A 14737-nucleotide genomic window follows, 5' to 3' on the forward strand; every position below is an offset into this window, starting at 1 on the left:
CGAATGAGTCAGTGGCGCACACACAGGTTTAAATTGTACCCCGAGGCTCGGCCTGTGGGACTGGAGAAGGCTTTGGAGTAGTAGCGGTTTAATGTAATTAAGGACTTGCTCACGAGCAGGATGAGCCCTAGAGGTCAGTAGAAGGAAAAGTGTGGTTACGATTTACGGTTACGTCTGTCTCGTGATTCTATCAGAGGATTACCACTTCCTCCTTCCTGTTTGCTTCCTCTTGGCCATACAGCTGTGCTCACATGCAAGCCAGAAGGAGTGTTCTAGCAGATAGCAAATTCTAATTACAGTCCCGTGTTTTGGGCTATTTCCCATTTCCTCTCCATCTCTCATTCTCACATCTGGTTTATCTTTGTATTTTAGTCGTTGTCTGTGGTAAGTGTGTCGCTCTTTTCCCCTCTCTAACCCCCCTTCCCTCTTCCAGACGTCAACCCTGAGGACCGTTCAGTCTGTGTGCCAGCTGTGTGTGGAGATACAACAGAGAATCCGCGACAAAGACATCTTATCAGTCACAAGGAAGGTATGACTTCATCATCACTTAAGGCAAAATACTGAAATGTACATTACATTACATTCATGTAATCAGTCACAAAGAAGTATGAGTTAATAGAGTTAAGATACTGACATTTAAAACAATACTTTTGCAACAGCTGCTCCCTCAGAAGTGAATTCAAGAGTTTTGATCCTCACGGACAAAATCATCATCATCGTATGCACAAAACAGTATTTGCTTTAAATGCTATACTACACATCATTACAATCTACGAATGTGTGCACTTCCTTTCTTAATCCTCCGCCTGACACTGCAGCTTTCATCTCCCCCTCTGATCTTCCAGCCTTTGAAACGAGCAGCTCCACACCTGCTCCGTGCCAGACATTTAAACAGCCCAAGAGCTGTTGAACGCACCCTCACATCCTCACTTTGTTTATAATTCCACCACGCCACGAGCCAAGAAGCAGGTTAACTGAGTTATGTGGAAAGCGTTGCTGAGTAGAAAAACACAGAACACTCTCAGGTCTGGAACATGAATTGATGTCTGAGTTTTACTCAGAAAGGTTATCCAGATAAATCCAGGATCTTCTTCCCAAAACAGGCCCCTCGCGTGACGGGGAAGATGGCAAGCGGACACAACAGCACAATGCAGTGGAGACATACTGTTCGGATATTTACTGTAATTCTAATAGGTGGGTTTTTAGCAAGAATGTCAACAAAATTCCATGAGCAAACTAGGTTTTTGTGACACAATAAAAGCATTTTAACTTAATTAAATGAATGTAATTAGGAATCCACTATAACTACTTGAGAAGATTTAATTGAAAAGGGAAAATATTGCAAGTGAATCTGTAAAAAGGCACTATGAAGTACTGTAGGTATTGCTGTGTTGTTGCCATAAGGATACAATATATGGAGCTTTCATAGTCGGATATTCATCTCTATTGAGTCTCGAGAGAACAAACTATGTCCACAGTAATACCTTAGTGAGTTATAAATGCAGTTCATTTAAGATTTGTTTTTAGAGCACATAGCACCATCAACTGATGGGAGCATGCAATTACACTTTGGACATTGGAGTGTGTTCAACATATTTTCTTAGATCCAGAGTGGTGCAGTGAGGCATACAAACAATGTGACTTACTAGTGAGACTTTAACTTATAACTGTATCTTAAAGTCTTTGCCAGACAGGTGCATTAAATATTACAGTATTTCTGTACAGCACAACTTAATGTGGTTGAATTTGGATCCCAGTTGCTGTTTTGTGTGTGTGTGTGTGTGTGTGTGTGTGTGTGTGTGTGTGTGTGTGTGTGTGTGTGTGTGTGTGTGTGTGTGTGTGAGTGTGTGTGTGTGTGTGTGTGTGTGTGTGTGTGTGCTCCTGGTTTTAAAAAGTGGTTGAGACCAGTTTGTTCTTGCCGCCCAGCGAGGCCAACGTCCATCAGAGCCCTGGAGCTCCACTAGGTTTGTGCCAGGGCACTTCATCCACTGTCCGCACCTTCAGCAGCAGAAAACGGTCTTCCTCTTTCACAGCTCACCTTTCTGTCCATCAACCTTTTCTGTAGAGAGAGAGAAGAGGCCCAAACCCACGGGGGGGTTAAAGGTGCAGGATAAGGGTGCCATCTACTGTGTGAGTGAAAGACAGACTCACCTTTAGGGATGAACGTGAGTGAGCTGCTGAATATTCAGAAGCGTGAAAGCCCTTCTTTTGGTCCATCGTACAAGAACTCATGGCCCAATCCATTGCCACACTTCCCACAACAAACCTGGGATATTTACATCCAGAAGGGTTCAATCAAAAGTCAACACCGATAGATCACATGATTAACAACAGGTACAGTGTTGAAGTCAATCCAATTAAGTCCAGTTTGATATGTGCTAGCTTATTCAGCAGTGTTACTTTAGCAGAGGTAATCTACCTTTAGGGGTCCCCATGCTTCAGGGTGTTTGGAGACACTGTCCTCGTGGAGTGTCTCTGAGAAGGCTGGCCAAGGAGTAGAGTGCTCGAACTTTGACATGCTGGAAAATAACTCGTGCCCACACTCAGAGCACACATATGTACCTGAAAAGAAAAAAGGAATCAATGAATAGACTTTAATTTTCACTACAGTGGGACTTCATGCTTCTTTGCTGCTCTATTTAAATGTTTTATTTTCTTGGCTTTGGTTTTTAATTTTATTTGAATTTCCTATAGAAGTACGTTTATTTTGCGCTTTGTCTCAATGCTTTTAAATGTTTTATGTGGTGTATAAATAAACTTGCTTTGCCTTACTCACCCGGTTGGAAGTGATTTCTGTATTCTTCTCCACCAGAGAAGGAGCAATATGACATGTCATCCATTTCAAATGCCCCTCTTCAAAACAAACGTGATTTCTCTTCAGTTTGAAACGTATGCTTCTAAACTTTAGAACTTTAGATCTGGACGTGCAGGTTTGTTCCGGCTGAAGCTGGAACAAACCTGCACGTCCAGATCAGGTGTCAGCCGCTCCGTCCTCCTTGTGTAACGTCTCATCATATTCTCATTACTTCCACGTGGTGGCAGCATTTTCATCACTGAGCAGTAGCGTTAATGTGGTAAAACCGTTTAATCAACCAGAAATGTGTTGTTTTAAACTTTTAAAATAACTTTACTCTACATGCATCAGTTACTTTAATATCCGTGGTGGACAGTAACTAAGTACATTCACTAAGTACTGTACTTAAGTACAATTTTGACACTTTACTATACTTGAGTATTTCCATTTCCTGCTACTTCTACTAATTAATCATTCAGAGGCAAATATTATACTTTTTACTTCTCTACATTTATCCGTCAGCTTCAGCTTATTATAACATACAAGTTGTTATTATTAATAACAAATTAATTATACTTTGTATGTTGCACTTATGTTGCACTTCAAACTGGCTATTTGAAGACAGTGTTCACTTATACGATTGTACCAATTTGAAGTTATTGTACTTACAAGATTCTTGCTGTTCGGAGTTGTATCTCTATGATTGTTTGCAATTTTTGTACGTCGCTTTGGACAAAAGCGTCAGCTAAATTAAATGTAATGTAATAATAATAATAATAATAATAATAATAATATAAATCAACAAATATTTTGCATGTTTAAGATTCATTGATCTTTGGTGAAATCCACAACCTACCTGGCTGTATAGTACAAACAAAAGCTCCTTTACCAGCTGCAACATTCAAGTGATGAAAACATTAATGCAGTAATTATAATCTGAAAATATTATATATATTATTCAGATATGGGTCATTGTGATTAATTTTGGTACTTTTAAGTATATTTTGATGCTAATACTTTTGTACTTTTACTCAGGTCAAATTCTTAATGCAGGACTTTTACTTGTAGTAAAGTAAAAGGTCTGAGAATTTCATCCACCACTGAATAATACATATATATCAGTAATAATTTATATGCCATGGGTAAAGAAAACAGATAACCAGAGTGGAAGTCAGCAGAGAACAATCTGTCCTTACTGATATATACTTACTTCATATATAAAAGTACTGAAACTATTCAGTCAGTAAAAAAACAAGAATCCAGACATCAGCTCATATTCAGAGCATTGTGTAAGTGTCATTTAAAATAGATTTATTTCAGTTTGATTTATTTGATGTGCATATCAGTCATTGTGAGCCATTACCATAAAGCTTCAAGAGTGGAAATTGTAAAGTATTATTACTCATTTTCTGCATCTAACAAACCAAACACAGCAGATACATTTAAACTGACTATTTATTATTAAATTAAAAACATTTTCTAAAATATTTTAATGCATGTTCGTAATCCAGAGGTGAAAAAAAAACAGATATTTTAATCTCAAAATGAAAAAAATCAAATACCTACCAAACAAACGAATAATCAAATTAGATTCACCGTTTTTGTGAAGCCATTTCTTTCTGACAGACTCGTACGCTTGTTTAATTATTTTGAGAAACATGTGAAGGTTAGTAAACAAACACGTTTTGTTTCGCTGTAAGAAATACCTTATGGAATCATGAGAAGTCTATTTTCCCCATGAGACAATCATTATGAATACATGTGAAACTGGTGAGACAGTGAGGCTATCCTGAGATGGTGAAGATTGCATAATAAAAGGTGTCGAGACCAGTTCCGGTTCTTGTTCTTGCTGTCCAGCGTGGCCATCATTCATCAGAGCACTGGAGATCCCAGATTAGGGCTTTATCCCAGAGCACATCATCCACTGTCCACACTATCAGCAGCACAGAGAAACTTCTACAAGTCCAGCAGCACTTCCCTCTAACAGCTCACCTTACTGTCCATCAACCTTATCTGTGCAGAGGGGAGAGAATAGAGCCACATCACAGGTTGTACATTACAGCCAATACAATTAAGATGAACCGCGTCTGAATTAGGCCGATACCTTCTAAATAATTAGATACGAAGCGAGTAATTCAGATACTGTAATTCCCCTATAGTCCCCTATTACGGGACAAATATATACATTGAACTGTGTAAATGTCTCTTATTGGTTTGTATTGCATACAAATGTAAGACTTTAGAAAAAAAAAGTTATCTAAAAAGGTTTATTTAAAAAGAACCTACTTAAAAAAACATGAAAAAAACAGAGAACATTTAGGGAACATTTCCTGAGGGTGACCTGCTTACCGAGTCATCATGATTAAGTTTACAGGTACTCAAGGTGAGACGAAGAAGAGAGTCTGAGATCTAACATTGTAATTGCTAATGACTGCTTTGCTGTAATTGCTGTGTGCATGGCAATAAATAACTAAAACTCTTAGGGGCAACATGACATAAAGACAATGTAACAGTCCTCAAACAGTAGCTGCAACCTGGTGTACCTTTAGGGACGAACTTCAGTGAGCTGCTGAATATTCAAAAGCGAGACAGGCCTTTGCCTGGTCCATCATTCACAAACTCATGGCCTAGTCCGTTTGCACATTTCCCACAACTCACCTGAAACAACACATCAGACATCTGAATCAGCAGTTGACATATTAAACAATCATTAGTCCTTTAAGGGTTATAGAGTGTTTACCTGCAGCGAGTAACTTAAAGTAGGTTAGTAGTTTATACTGATTAAATGTGTGTTATAGTATATTTACACTGAGCGTCCTCTGAAAGGTTTAATAAACAAATGTAATCTATTTTCTATTGATTGTACCTTATATGTACCAGGTCTCTCCTCATGTTTAGACACACTGTCATCATGGATGGTCTCTGTGAAGGTTGGCCAGGGAGACGAGTGTTCGTACTTGGAGCGGCTGGTGAACAGCCGGTGATCACACTTGGAGCATACATAAACCCCTGAGGAGAAAGGGATGGGAGATGATAGTTAGTGTGCAATGTGAAGCTAGAACTATTGTATTACAAATGTTATTAAGGAAGACCTAGCTCAGACTTGAGATCAAGTTAGTACCAAATAATGGTAATTTGTTGGTATCCTTTTATCATTGAAGTGATTGTAAAATATATATATATATATATATATAATAATATTTTGTATGGTTTTGTAGATTTTTAAAGATAATGTTGCATTTTTGTTTACGGGTGAATGTTTTAAGAGGAAGTCTGACATCTTACATCTCATTCGATGTAAACAACTAGTTTTGTAACAAAGTTGTTGTGTAACCTCCACATGGGTTACACACAAGTTGACGCTTTTTTTCATTATTCCCAGGTCCATAAATTTAGTTTTCTGTTCCTATGTTAAACTGTGTCAACCAAATCTCAAAGCTTTAGTGGTATCTCCAGCTTACATGGATATAGAAGTGGTTCATTGAGACAAATCCACACTGCTGCTAAATTATTAACGACGAACAGTGGCTAGCTAGTTATCGTTAACTCTTCTTCAGTTTCAAACAGCACACAAACAGCAGACATGTTTAAATAATGTACAAGGAGTTAAAGTTAAGAAGGTACCTGGTTTAAAATGGTCTTTATAGACCTCTCCACCGAAGAAACTACAAAACGACATGATCTCTGCTCACCGGGCGGTGTGTTTGTTAAAAGTTATCTAAGCACGGAAACATTCCGAGTGGCGACAAACACACATCCGGTTTGTGTGTCCGGCCTTCAAAATAAAACCAGAGACCTTTAAATATGAGGTTAAAGTCTGCCCCATGATCAGGGACTTTACAGAGTTTAATGGCAATTAATTGACTAATATATATGTTACGTTGCTTTTACAAATTAAATAATGTTCTTAAGATTTTAATTAAGTAACTTATAATTAACATATGAAAATAAAAATAAATCTGATAATAAAATGATGAAAAGATCAAATTACATTAATTTAGAGATATGATAAAAACTACAGGCTAGTGGAAGTGTGTTGAGGTGAAATGCACTTATTCACAGTATCTTCTGTTCAAAAATGTTTTTTTTAATTGTTCTCTTGCACTTCTCTACATACTACAAATGTCACAAAGACAACTGAGAATTAGATTGGAAAAGTTAGGTTTGAACAACAGAAGACTACTAATATTGCAAAGGATGAAGAAAGTCTTGCTGGGCAATATATAACCACTTAAATGTTTCAAGTGTCAGCGTATGGGTCATGTTGCAGGACAAAGGGAAGGGTAGGTGTGCATGGTGAAGAGGGAATCGTGGAAAATGATAGAATAAAGTGCTGCAACTGTGGAGGAAAACATAGTGTTGCTCTTCAAGGCTATGTTTCTGCTAAAGAGAAAAGCAAAGACACAAAATTATGAACCACGATGCTAAAGCATTTAAGAAGGTAGAGGATTGAGTAAACAAGAAAGTATAAGAACAATGAAAGGAGAGCCTCAGTCAAACACATGAAGAATGAGAATTTAAGTAAGTAAGGATCAAATACGGAGCAATAATCATGTTTACATACTGTAGGTATAAAGGAGGTGACTTTACTTATAGGTTGAGTTAACTTTGTTGAGTTTGCAAAGACTTTCATTGCTCGAGAATAATTTACACAATTGTTGATGCAGAAAGAAACTATTTGTTGGTACCTCAAGCACTGAGGGAGATACAATAGCCTATATGAAATGCTGTCTTTCTCTCTCTCTAAATCTAATGTAAGGTATCTAATACCATCATTATACACACTCCGTCACAGGAGGTGGCGGTATGCACCTTTTAAAGTTGGTTTGCAATCCGCCAATATGCACACAGAAGAAGAAGGAAGTCTGCTACCGGATCACAAGCTTCAGGTTTGAGCTCGTTTAGCTGAGTTTATGTTGTTGATATCCAGCTGCTCTCATTGATGTTTGTGTGCCGTAACTCTCTCCGGAGACATGGACACCACAATGTTTCAGCTGAGGTCGTTTGTTCACCAGCGGCTGTACACAGCTGCAGAGGAGATCCTCGGAGAGGTGGAGAAAACCATCACATTAGTTTTCAACGAAGTCGATGTTAGTAACGTGAGATCTGAAGAGGAAAGCTGGAAGTCTGCGACACCTGATACACCAGCGAAAGAAATCAGGTTTGGGACTCGTGTTAAATTGTTGTTTGTGAGCATTTAGTTAACCTTGCATTTTCAGACCAATCCTTGTATTTAGCCAGTAGTGTAGTGGTAGAAAAGTGGCAATATCAATTGTAAGCTCATTCAGAAATCCTTTATTAGCCCCACGACGGGGAAATTGACATCGTTACAGCAAAGAACAAAAGAGCAAAATAAATAATAATAATAATAATAATAACGGTAATTAAATAAAAAAATATATAAGTACAAGCGGTTGAGTAGTGTATAAATATGAATATTACACATGGAGTAGTTTATAAAGATGAATATTACACATGGAGTAGTTTATAAATATGAATATTGCATATGGAGTAGTTTATAAAGATGAATATTACACATGGAGTAGTTTTAAAGATGAATATTGCACATGGAGTAGTTTATAAAGATGAATATTACACATGGAGTAGTTTATAAAGATGAATATTGCACATGGAGTAGTTTATAAAGATGAATATTACACATGGAGTAGTTTATAAAGATGAATATTACACATGGAGTAGTTTAGAAATATGAATATTGCATATGGAGTAGTTTATAAAGATGAATATTACACATGGAGTAGTTTTAAAGATGAATATTGCACATGGAGTAGTTTATAAAGATGAATATTACACATGGAGTAGTTTATAAAGATGAATATTGCACATGGAGTAGTTTATAAAGATGAATATTACACATGGAGTAGTTTATAAAGATGAATATTGCACATGTAGTAGTTTATAAAGATGAATATTACACATGTAGTAGTTTATAAATATGAATATTGCACATGGAGTAGTTTATAAAGATGAATATTACACATGGAGTAGTTTATAAATATGAATATTACACATGGAGTAGTTTATAAAGATGAATATTACACATGTAGTAGTTTATAAAGATGAATATTACACATGTAGTAGTTTATAAAGATGAATATTACACATGTAGTAGTTTATAAATATGAATATTACACATGGAGTAGTTTATAAAGATGAATATTACACATGTAGTAGTTTATAAATATGAATATTACACATGTAGTAGTTTATAAAGATGAATATTACACATGTAGTAGTTTATAAAGATGAATATTACACATGGAGTAGTTTATAAAGATGAATATTACACATGTAGTAGTTTATAAGATGAATATTACACATGTAGTAGTTTATAAAGATGAATATTACACATGTAGTAGTTTATAAAGATGAATATTACACATGTAGTAGTTTATAAAGATGAATATTACACATGGAGTAGTTTATAAAGATGAATATTACACATGTAGTAGTTTATAAAGATGAATATTACACATGTAGTAGTTTATAAATATGAATATTACACATGTAGTAGTTTATAAAGATGAATATTACACATGGAGTAGTTTATAAAGATGAATATTACACATGGAGTAGTTTATAAAGATGAATATTACACATGTAGTAGTTTATAAATATGAATATTACACATGTAGTAGTTTATAAAGATGAATATTACACATGGAGTAGTTTATAAAGATGAATATTACACATGGAGTAGTTTATAAAGATGAATATTACACATGGAGTAGTTTATAAAGATGAATATTACACATGGAGTAGTTTATAAAGATGAATATTACACATGGAGTAGTTTATAAAGATGAATATTACACATGGAGTAGTTTATAAAGATGAATATTACACATGTAGTAGTTTAATAAATATGAATATTACACATGGAGTAGTTTATAAAGATGAATATTACACATGGAGTAGTTATAAATATGAATATTACACATGTAGTAGTTTATAAAGATGAATATTACACATGGAGTAGTTTATAAAGATGAATATTACACATGGAGTAGTTTATAAAGATGAATATTACACATGGAGTAGTTATAAAGATGAATATTACACATGTAGTAGTTTATAAAGATGAATATTACACATGTAGTAGTTTATAAAGATGAATATTACACATGTAGTAGTTATAAAGATGAATATTACACATGGAGTAGTTTATAAAGATGAATATTACACATGTAGTAGTTTATAAAGATGAATATTACACATGTAGTAGTTTATAAAGATGAATATTACACATGTAGTAGTTTATAAAGATGAATATTACACATGTAGTAGTTTATAAAGATGAATATTACACATGTAGTAGTTTATAAAGATGAATATTACACATGGAGTAGTTTATAAAGATGAATATTACACATGTAGTAGTTTATAAAGATGAATATTACACATGGAGTAGTTTATAAAGATGAATATTACACATGTAGTAGTTTATAAAGATGAATATTACACATGGAGTAGTTTATAAAGATGAATATTACACATGGAGTAGTTTATAAAGATGAATATTACACATGGAGTAGTTTATAAAGATGAATATTACACATGGAGTAGTTTATAAAGATGAATATTACACATGGAGTAGTTTATAAAGATGAATATTACACATGGAGTAGTTTATAAAGATGAATATTGCACATGGAGTAGTTTATAAAGATGAATATTACACATGGAGTAGTTTATAAAGATGAATATTACACATGGAGTAGTTTATAAAGATGAATATTACACATGGAGTAGTTTATAAAGATGAATATTACACATGGAGTAGTTTATAAAGATGAATATTACACATGTAGTAGTTTATAAATATGAATATTACACATGGAGTAGTTTATAAAGATGAATATTACACATGGAGTAGTTTATAAAGATGAATATTACACATGGAGTAGTTTATAAAGATGAATATTACACATGGAGTAGTTTATAAGATGAATATTACACATGTAGTAGTTTATAAATATGAATATTACACATGGAGTAGTTATAAAGATGAATATTACACATGGAGTAGTTTATAAAGATGAATATTACACATGTAGTAGTTTATAAATATGAATATTACACATGGAGTAGTTTATAAAGATGAATATTACACATGGAGTAGTTTATAAAGATGAATATTACACATGGAGTAGTTTATAAAGATGAATATTGCACATGGAGTAGTTTATAAGATGAATATTACACATGGAGTAGTTTAGAAAGATGAATATTGCACATGGAGTAGTTTATAAAGATGAATATTACACATGGAGTAGTTTATAAAGATGAATATTACACATGGAGTAGTTTATAAAGATGAATATTACACATGGAGTAGTTTATAAAGATGAATATTACACATGGAGTAGTTTATAAAGATGAATATTACACATGGAGTAGTTTATAAAGATGAATATTACACATGGAGTAGTTTATAAAGATGAATATTGCACATGGAGTAGTTTATAAAGATGAATATTGCACATGGAGTAGTTTATAAAGATGAATATTACACATGGAGTAGTTTATAAAGATGAATATTACACATGGAGTAGTTTATAAAGATGAATATTACACATGGAGTAGTTTATAAAGATGAATATTACACATGGAGTAGTTTATAAAGATGAATATTACGCATGGAGTAGTTTATAAAGATGAATATTACACATGGAGTAGTTTATAAAGATGAATATTACACATGGAGTAGTTTATAAAGATGAATATTACACATGGAGTAGTTTAGAAAGATGAATATTGCACATGGAGTAGTTTAGAAAGATGAATATTACACATGGAGTAGTTTAGAAAGATGAATATTGCACATGGCAGTGATAATTGCACAACAGTGTTGGAATAGTGTGTTCTTGGTGTGGTGGTCTACCAGGGGCCGTGGTGATGGTACAGTCTGACCGCTGCAGGGAGAAAGGACCTACAGTATCTCTCCATGAGACACCGCGGGTGAAGCAGCCTGTCGCTGAAGGAGCTGCACAGTGTGGACAAAGTGTCCTGGAGGGGGTGGGACATGTTGTCCAATAGAGAGGACAGCTTGGCCGTCATTCTCCTCTCTCCCACCACCTCCACAGTGTCCAGCGGGCTCCCCAGGACAGAGCTGGCCTTCGTCACCAGTCTGTTCAGTCTCTTCCTGTCAGCGGCCGAGATGCTGCTGCTCCAGCAGACCACTCCATAAAAAATAGCTGATGCCCCCACAGAGTCAAAGAAGGTCTTAAGTAAGCCTGCTCTGTCCCTTCTTCTCACATGCGTACACAGTCCACTCACCGAGTACTGTACAAACTGCAGCTGCAGTAGAAGTACTTGATAACTGTACAGCTTAAGAGTAGCGTAGCAACACTTTGAGAAACTCTCAGAAGCAGAGTTAGGAGAGAATTCCCATGCAAATTGGAGTTTTTCATATTGTACGTATCGTTTAGAAAATGACTTACTTTAAATTATGGCTGCTGCTATTGATTCTTTTTTAGTAATTGAGTAATCTACTGTTTCTTCCCTTGATCATTCAACTAATCAAATAAGGAATATTTTAGTTTTAATAAAGAGCAATAGTATATATGCAAAAGAAAAATAAGATTGTTCCCTTAAAATGAACTAATTGTTTTGTGCCATTTTACATTATGGGTTTTAAAGAAACCATTTTCTGAAATGCAATAAAAATAGGACTACTTTTATAAGGTATACCTATATCCTTATGGGATGCTCCTATAAAGGTGCTATAATTTTAAATGATGGAACTGAGATGATGGTTTTGAATTCAAATGTGATGTTAAAGTTGAGTTTCATTCCTACTTGAAATGGAAATATAACAGGCTGTTGGGTAACTTTTTCTCCTGTCTCTTTTGCAGCTGCAGAGCCTTCACTGACCAGCAGCACAGTGGAACGTGGAGATGAGTGGGATGCCCCACTGCTGCAGGAGAACCCACAACCCTCAACACCAGAGGAGTCTAACTTCAGTCCGAGTGCTGAGGTCCCGGGACCCTCTCAAACAAGCGCAGATCTGGACAATAATAACCGGAACTACTGTTTGGTTCAGACAGACTTCAAGATGCCAGAGATAAAAGAAGAGCAGGAGGAACTTTGGGATGACAGTCAAACACAGGAGATGGCTTTTCCTTCTCCGACAATTGTGAAAAGCGAGCAAGATCAGCTGGAGGCACAAGTATCATGTGAAATGCAGCCAGTTTCTTCAGACTGCTCTTCAGCTCAGAGTGAGACCCATGACAGTGATGAGGAGTGGGTGAACAGCAACAGAAAACACACAATGAAACAGAAAGAAAAGATATTGCAAGGACAAAGTGGCAGCGTTAATGAGGAGGACCAAGCAGCTTTGCCCCATGACAAAAGTTCTGCTAAAAGTGAAAAGGGACGCAGTTTTTGTCATTTTTGTGGCAAGGGATTCCAGTACATTGGCTCTTTGATGAAGCACATCAAAACACATGAGAACAATTTTGATTGCACTGTTTGTGGGATGACATGCCAGTCTACACAGGACCTAATAGCTCATGTCAAAGGTCGTCACAACAAAACCTATTTTTGTGATGTTTGTGGTAAGACTTTTGCCAATATCCGTTGTCTCCGATTGCATGAAAGAATACACACAGGCATAAAAGAGTTTGTGTGTCAAGAATGTGGCAAGACCTTTTACCGAAGAGAGCATTTGATTGTGCATGTGAGGACCCATTCTGGGGAGAAACCGTATCACTGTGATATTTGTGGAAAAGCATTCAGTCAGAGCCAGAACCTTACAATTCATAAAAGAAGTCATTCAGGAGAGAAACCGTATCAATGCGGCCTGTGTGGCAAACTTTTTAACACGAGCAGTCATCTTAAAACGCACATGAGATACCATTCAGGTGAAAAACCCTACCCATGTGATATTTGCGGTAAACGTTTTCGCCAAAGTGGACAGATGACTAGACATAGGACCACACATACAGGAGAGAGGCCATATGGCTGCCATGTTTGTGGCTTGAGATACAGGTTTGCACCTAATCTGAAAGTTCACCTGCAAACTCATGAAAAGGCAGCCGCTGAGTGAAAACAGGCAGACCATCAGAGCTCAATTACAAATCATATTTACCAGTAAGTTAAATTCATTTTGAGGAACCATTGGAAAAGCTACTTTACTTGTGAAAACACCATCTATGAACATAATAAAGAAACATCATACATCCCTCTGGGTTTCTCTTTATATGACTTAAACTGCTGAATGTTAAGATGGTTAACTGATCCTCACAGATAAAACCCAGTTTTACTTTTACCATCAGAGTGCAGAGCAGCATCTCTGGAGCGGCTCCTTTTGTTACATTTCATGTGTATTTTTGCATATTGTTCTGTGTAATGTCTTCTTTTGGTGAAACCAAATTTCCACATTGGGTAAAATAAAGTCTATATCCTGTCATTCACATTATAGTGGTCTATTTATATTTTTACCTGTGTCCACCAGGTAAAAATATTTGCACCAGTATTATCCTTAAGTTGGTCCAAACATCTAATGCTGAACATAAAGTCTATCTATGGCTAGTATTGCAAGGCCGGATCTAGCAAAAGTGTTGTGTAGATACTGAGGAAGGTACCTGGACCCACATTAACAAACTTTCCGGCATGATGGTGAGTTTGAAAGAGAGTGATGTCCTTTTTAAATAGATTTAATTTTTTTGACCAACTGCTACTCTCATGTGAGTTACATTTCAAGGTGTTTTTGTTTCAATTGAAACTGAATTTGGAAAATAAGCAAACTGACATTTTCTGAAAAAAGCTAATTCAAAAATAAAGCAAACTGATTTTTTGTTTTGGCATTGAACAACTACAATTCCCATGAGCCCTGGACAGGGCCTCGTTGGCTACGACTTATGGGGTATGTTGTTTTTAAATTCTAATACATTCGCATTTTACTAAGACGTCAATGTG

At 35.7% G+C, this 14737-nt stretch overlaps 3 protein-coding genes across 4 annotated transcripts; 1 reads left to right on the forward strand and 2 right to left on the reverse strand.

Annotated features, from left to right (window-relative positions):
• Nucleotides 1-525: 525 nt before the first annotated feature.
• LOC115012447 (methionine-R-sulfoxide reductase B1-A-like) lies at nucleotides 526-2929 on the reverse strand. Its single transcript, XM_029438070.1, has 4 exons — nucleotides 2777-2929; nucleotides 2420-2562; nucleotides 2152-2266; nucleotides 526-2059 (listed from the first exon to the last, which is right to left on the reverse strand). The coding sequence occupies exons 1-4, from the start codon at nucleotides 2838-2840 to the stop codon at nucleotides 2028-2030; spliced, it is 354 nt and encodes a 117-aa protein (XP_029293930.1). The 5' UTR covers nucleotides 2841-2929; the 3' UTR covers nucleotides 526-2027.
• Nucleotides 2930-4084: 1155 nt separating this feature from the next.
• Nucleotides 4085-6555, reverse strand: LOC115012448 (methionine-R-sulfoxide reductase B1-A-like). Its single transcript, XM_029438071.1, has 4 exons — nucleotides 6419-6555; nucleotides 5661-5803; nucleotides 5338-5452; nucleotides 4085-4807 (listed from the first exon to the last, which is right to left on the reverse strand). The coding sequence occupies exons 1-4, from the start codon at nucleotides 6471-6473 to the stop codon at nucleotides 4788-4790; spliced, it is 333 nt and encodes a 110-aa protein (XP_029293931.1). The 5' UTR covers nucleotides 6474-6555; the 3' UTR covers nucleotides 4085-4787.
• Nucleotides 6556-7631: 1076 nt separating this feature from the next.
• LOC115012435 (zinc finger protein 239-like) lies at nucleotides 7632-14234 on the forward strand. Of its 2 annotated transcripts, none has more exons than XM_029438056.1 (2): nucleotides 7632-7955; nucleotides 12673-12854. In XM_029438056.1, exons 1-2 carry the CDS (start codon nucleotides 7768-7770, stop codon nucleotides 12716-12718), a joined length of 234 nt encoding a protein of 77 aa, XP_029293916.1. In that variant the 5' UTR covers nucleotides 7632-7767; the 3' UTR covers nucleotides 12719-12854. The 2 variants fall into 2 exon arrangements, with proteins under 2 accessions (XP_029293916.1, XP_029293915.1); XM_029438055.1 differs by lacking the exon at nucleotides 7632-7955 and adding an exon at nucleotides 12002-12045 and having other exon boundaries at nucleotides 12673-14234.
• Nucleotides 14235-14737: the final 503 nt, after the last annotated feature.

This window comes from Cottoperca gobio, chromosome 8 (genome assembly GCF_900634415.1).
Source record: "Cottoperca gobio chromosome 8, fCotGob3.1, whole genome shotgun sequence".
NCBI lineage: Eukaryota > Metazoa > Chordata > Actinopteri > Perciformes > Bovichtidae > Cottoperca > Cottoperca gobio.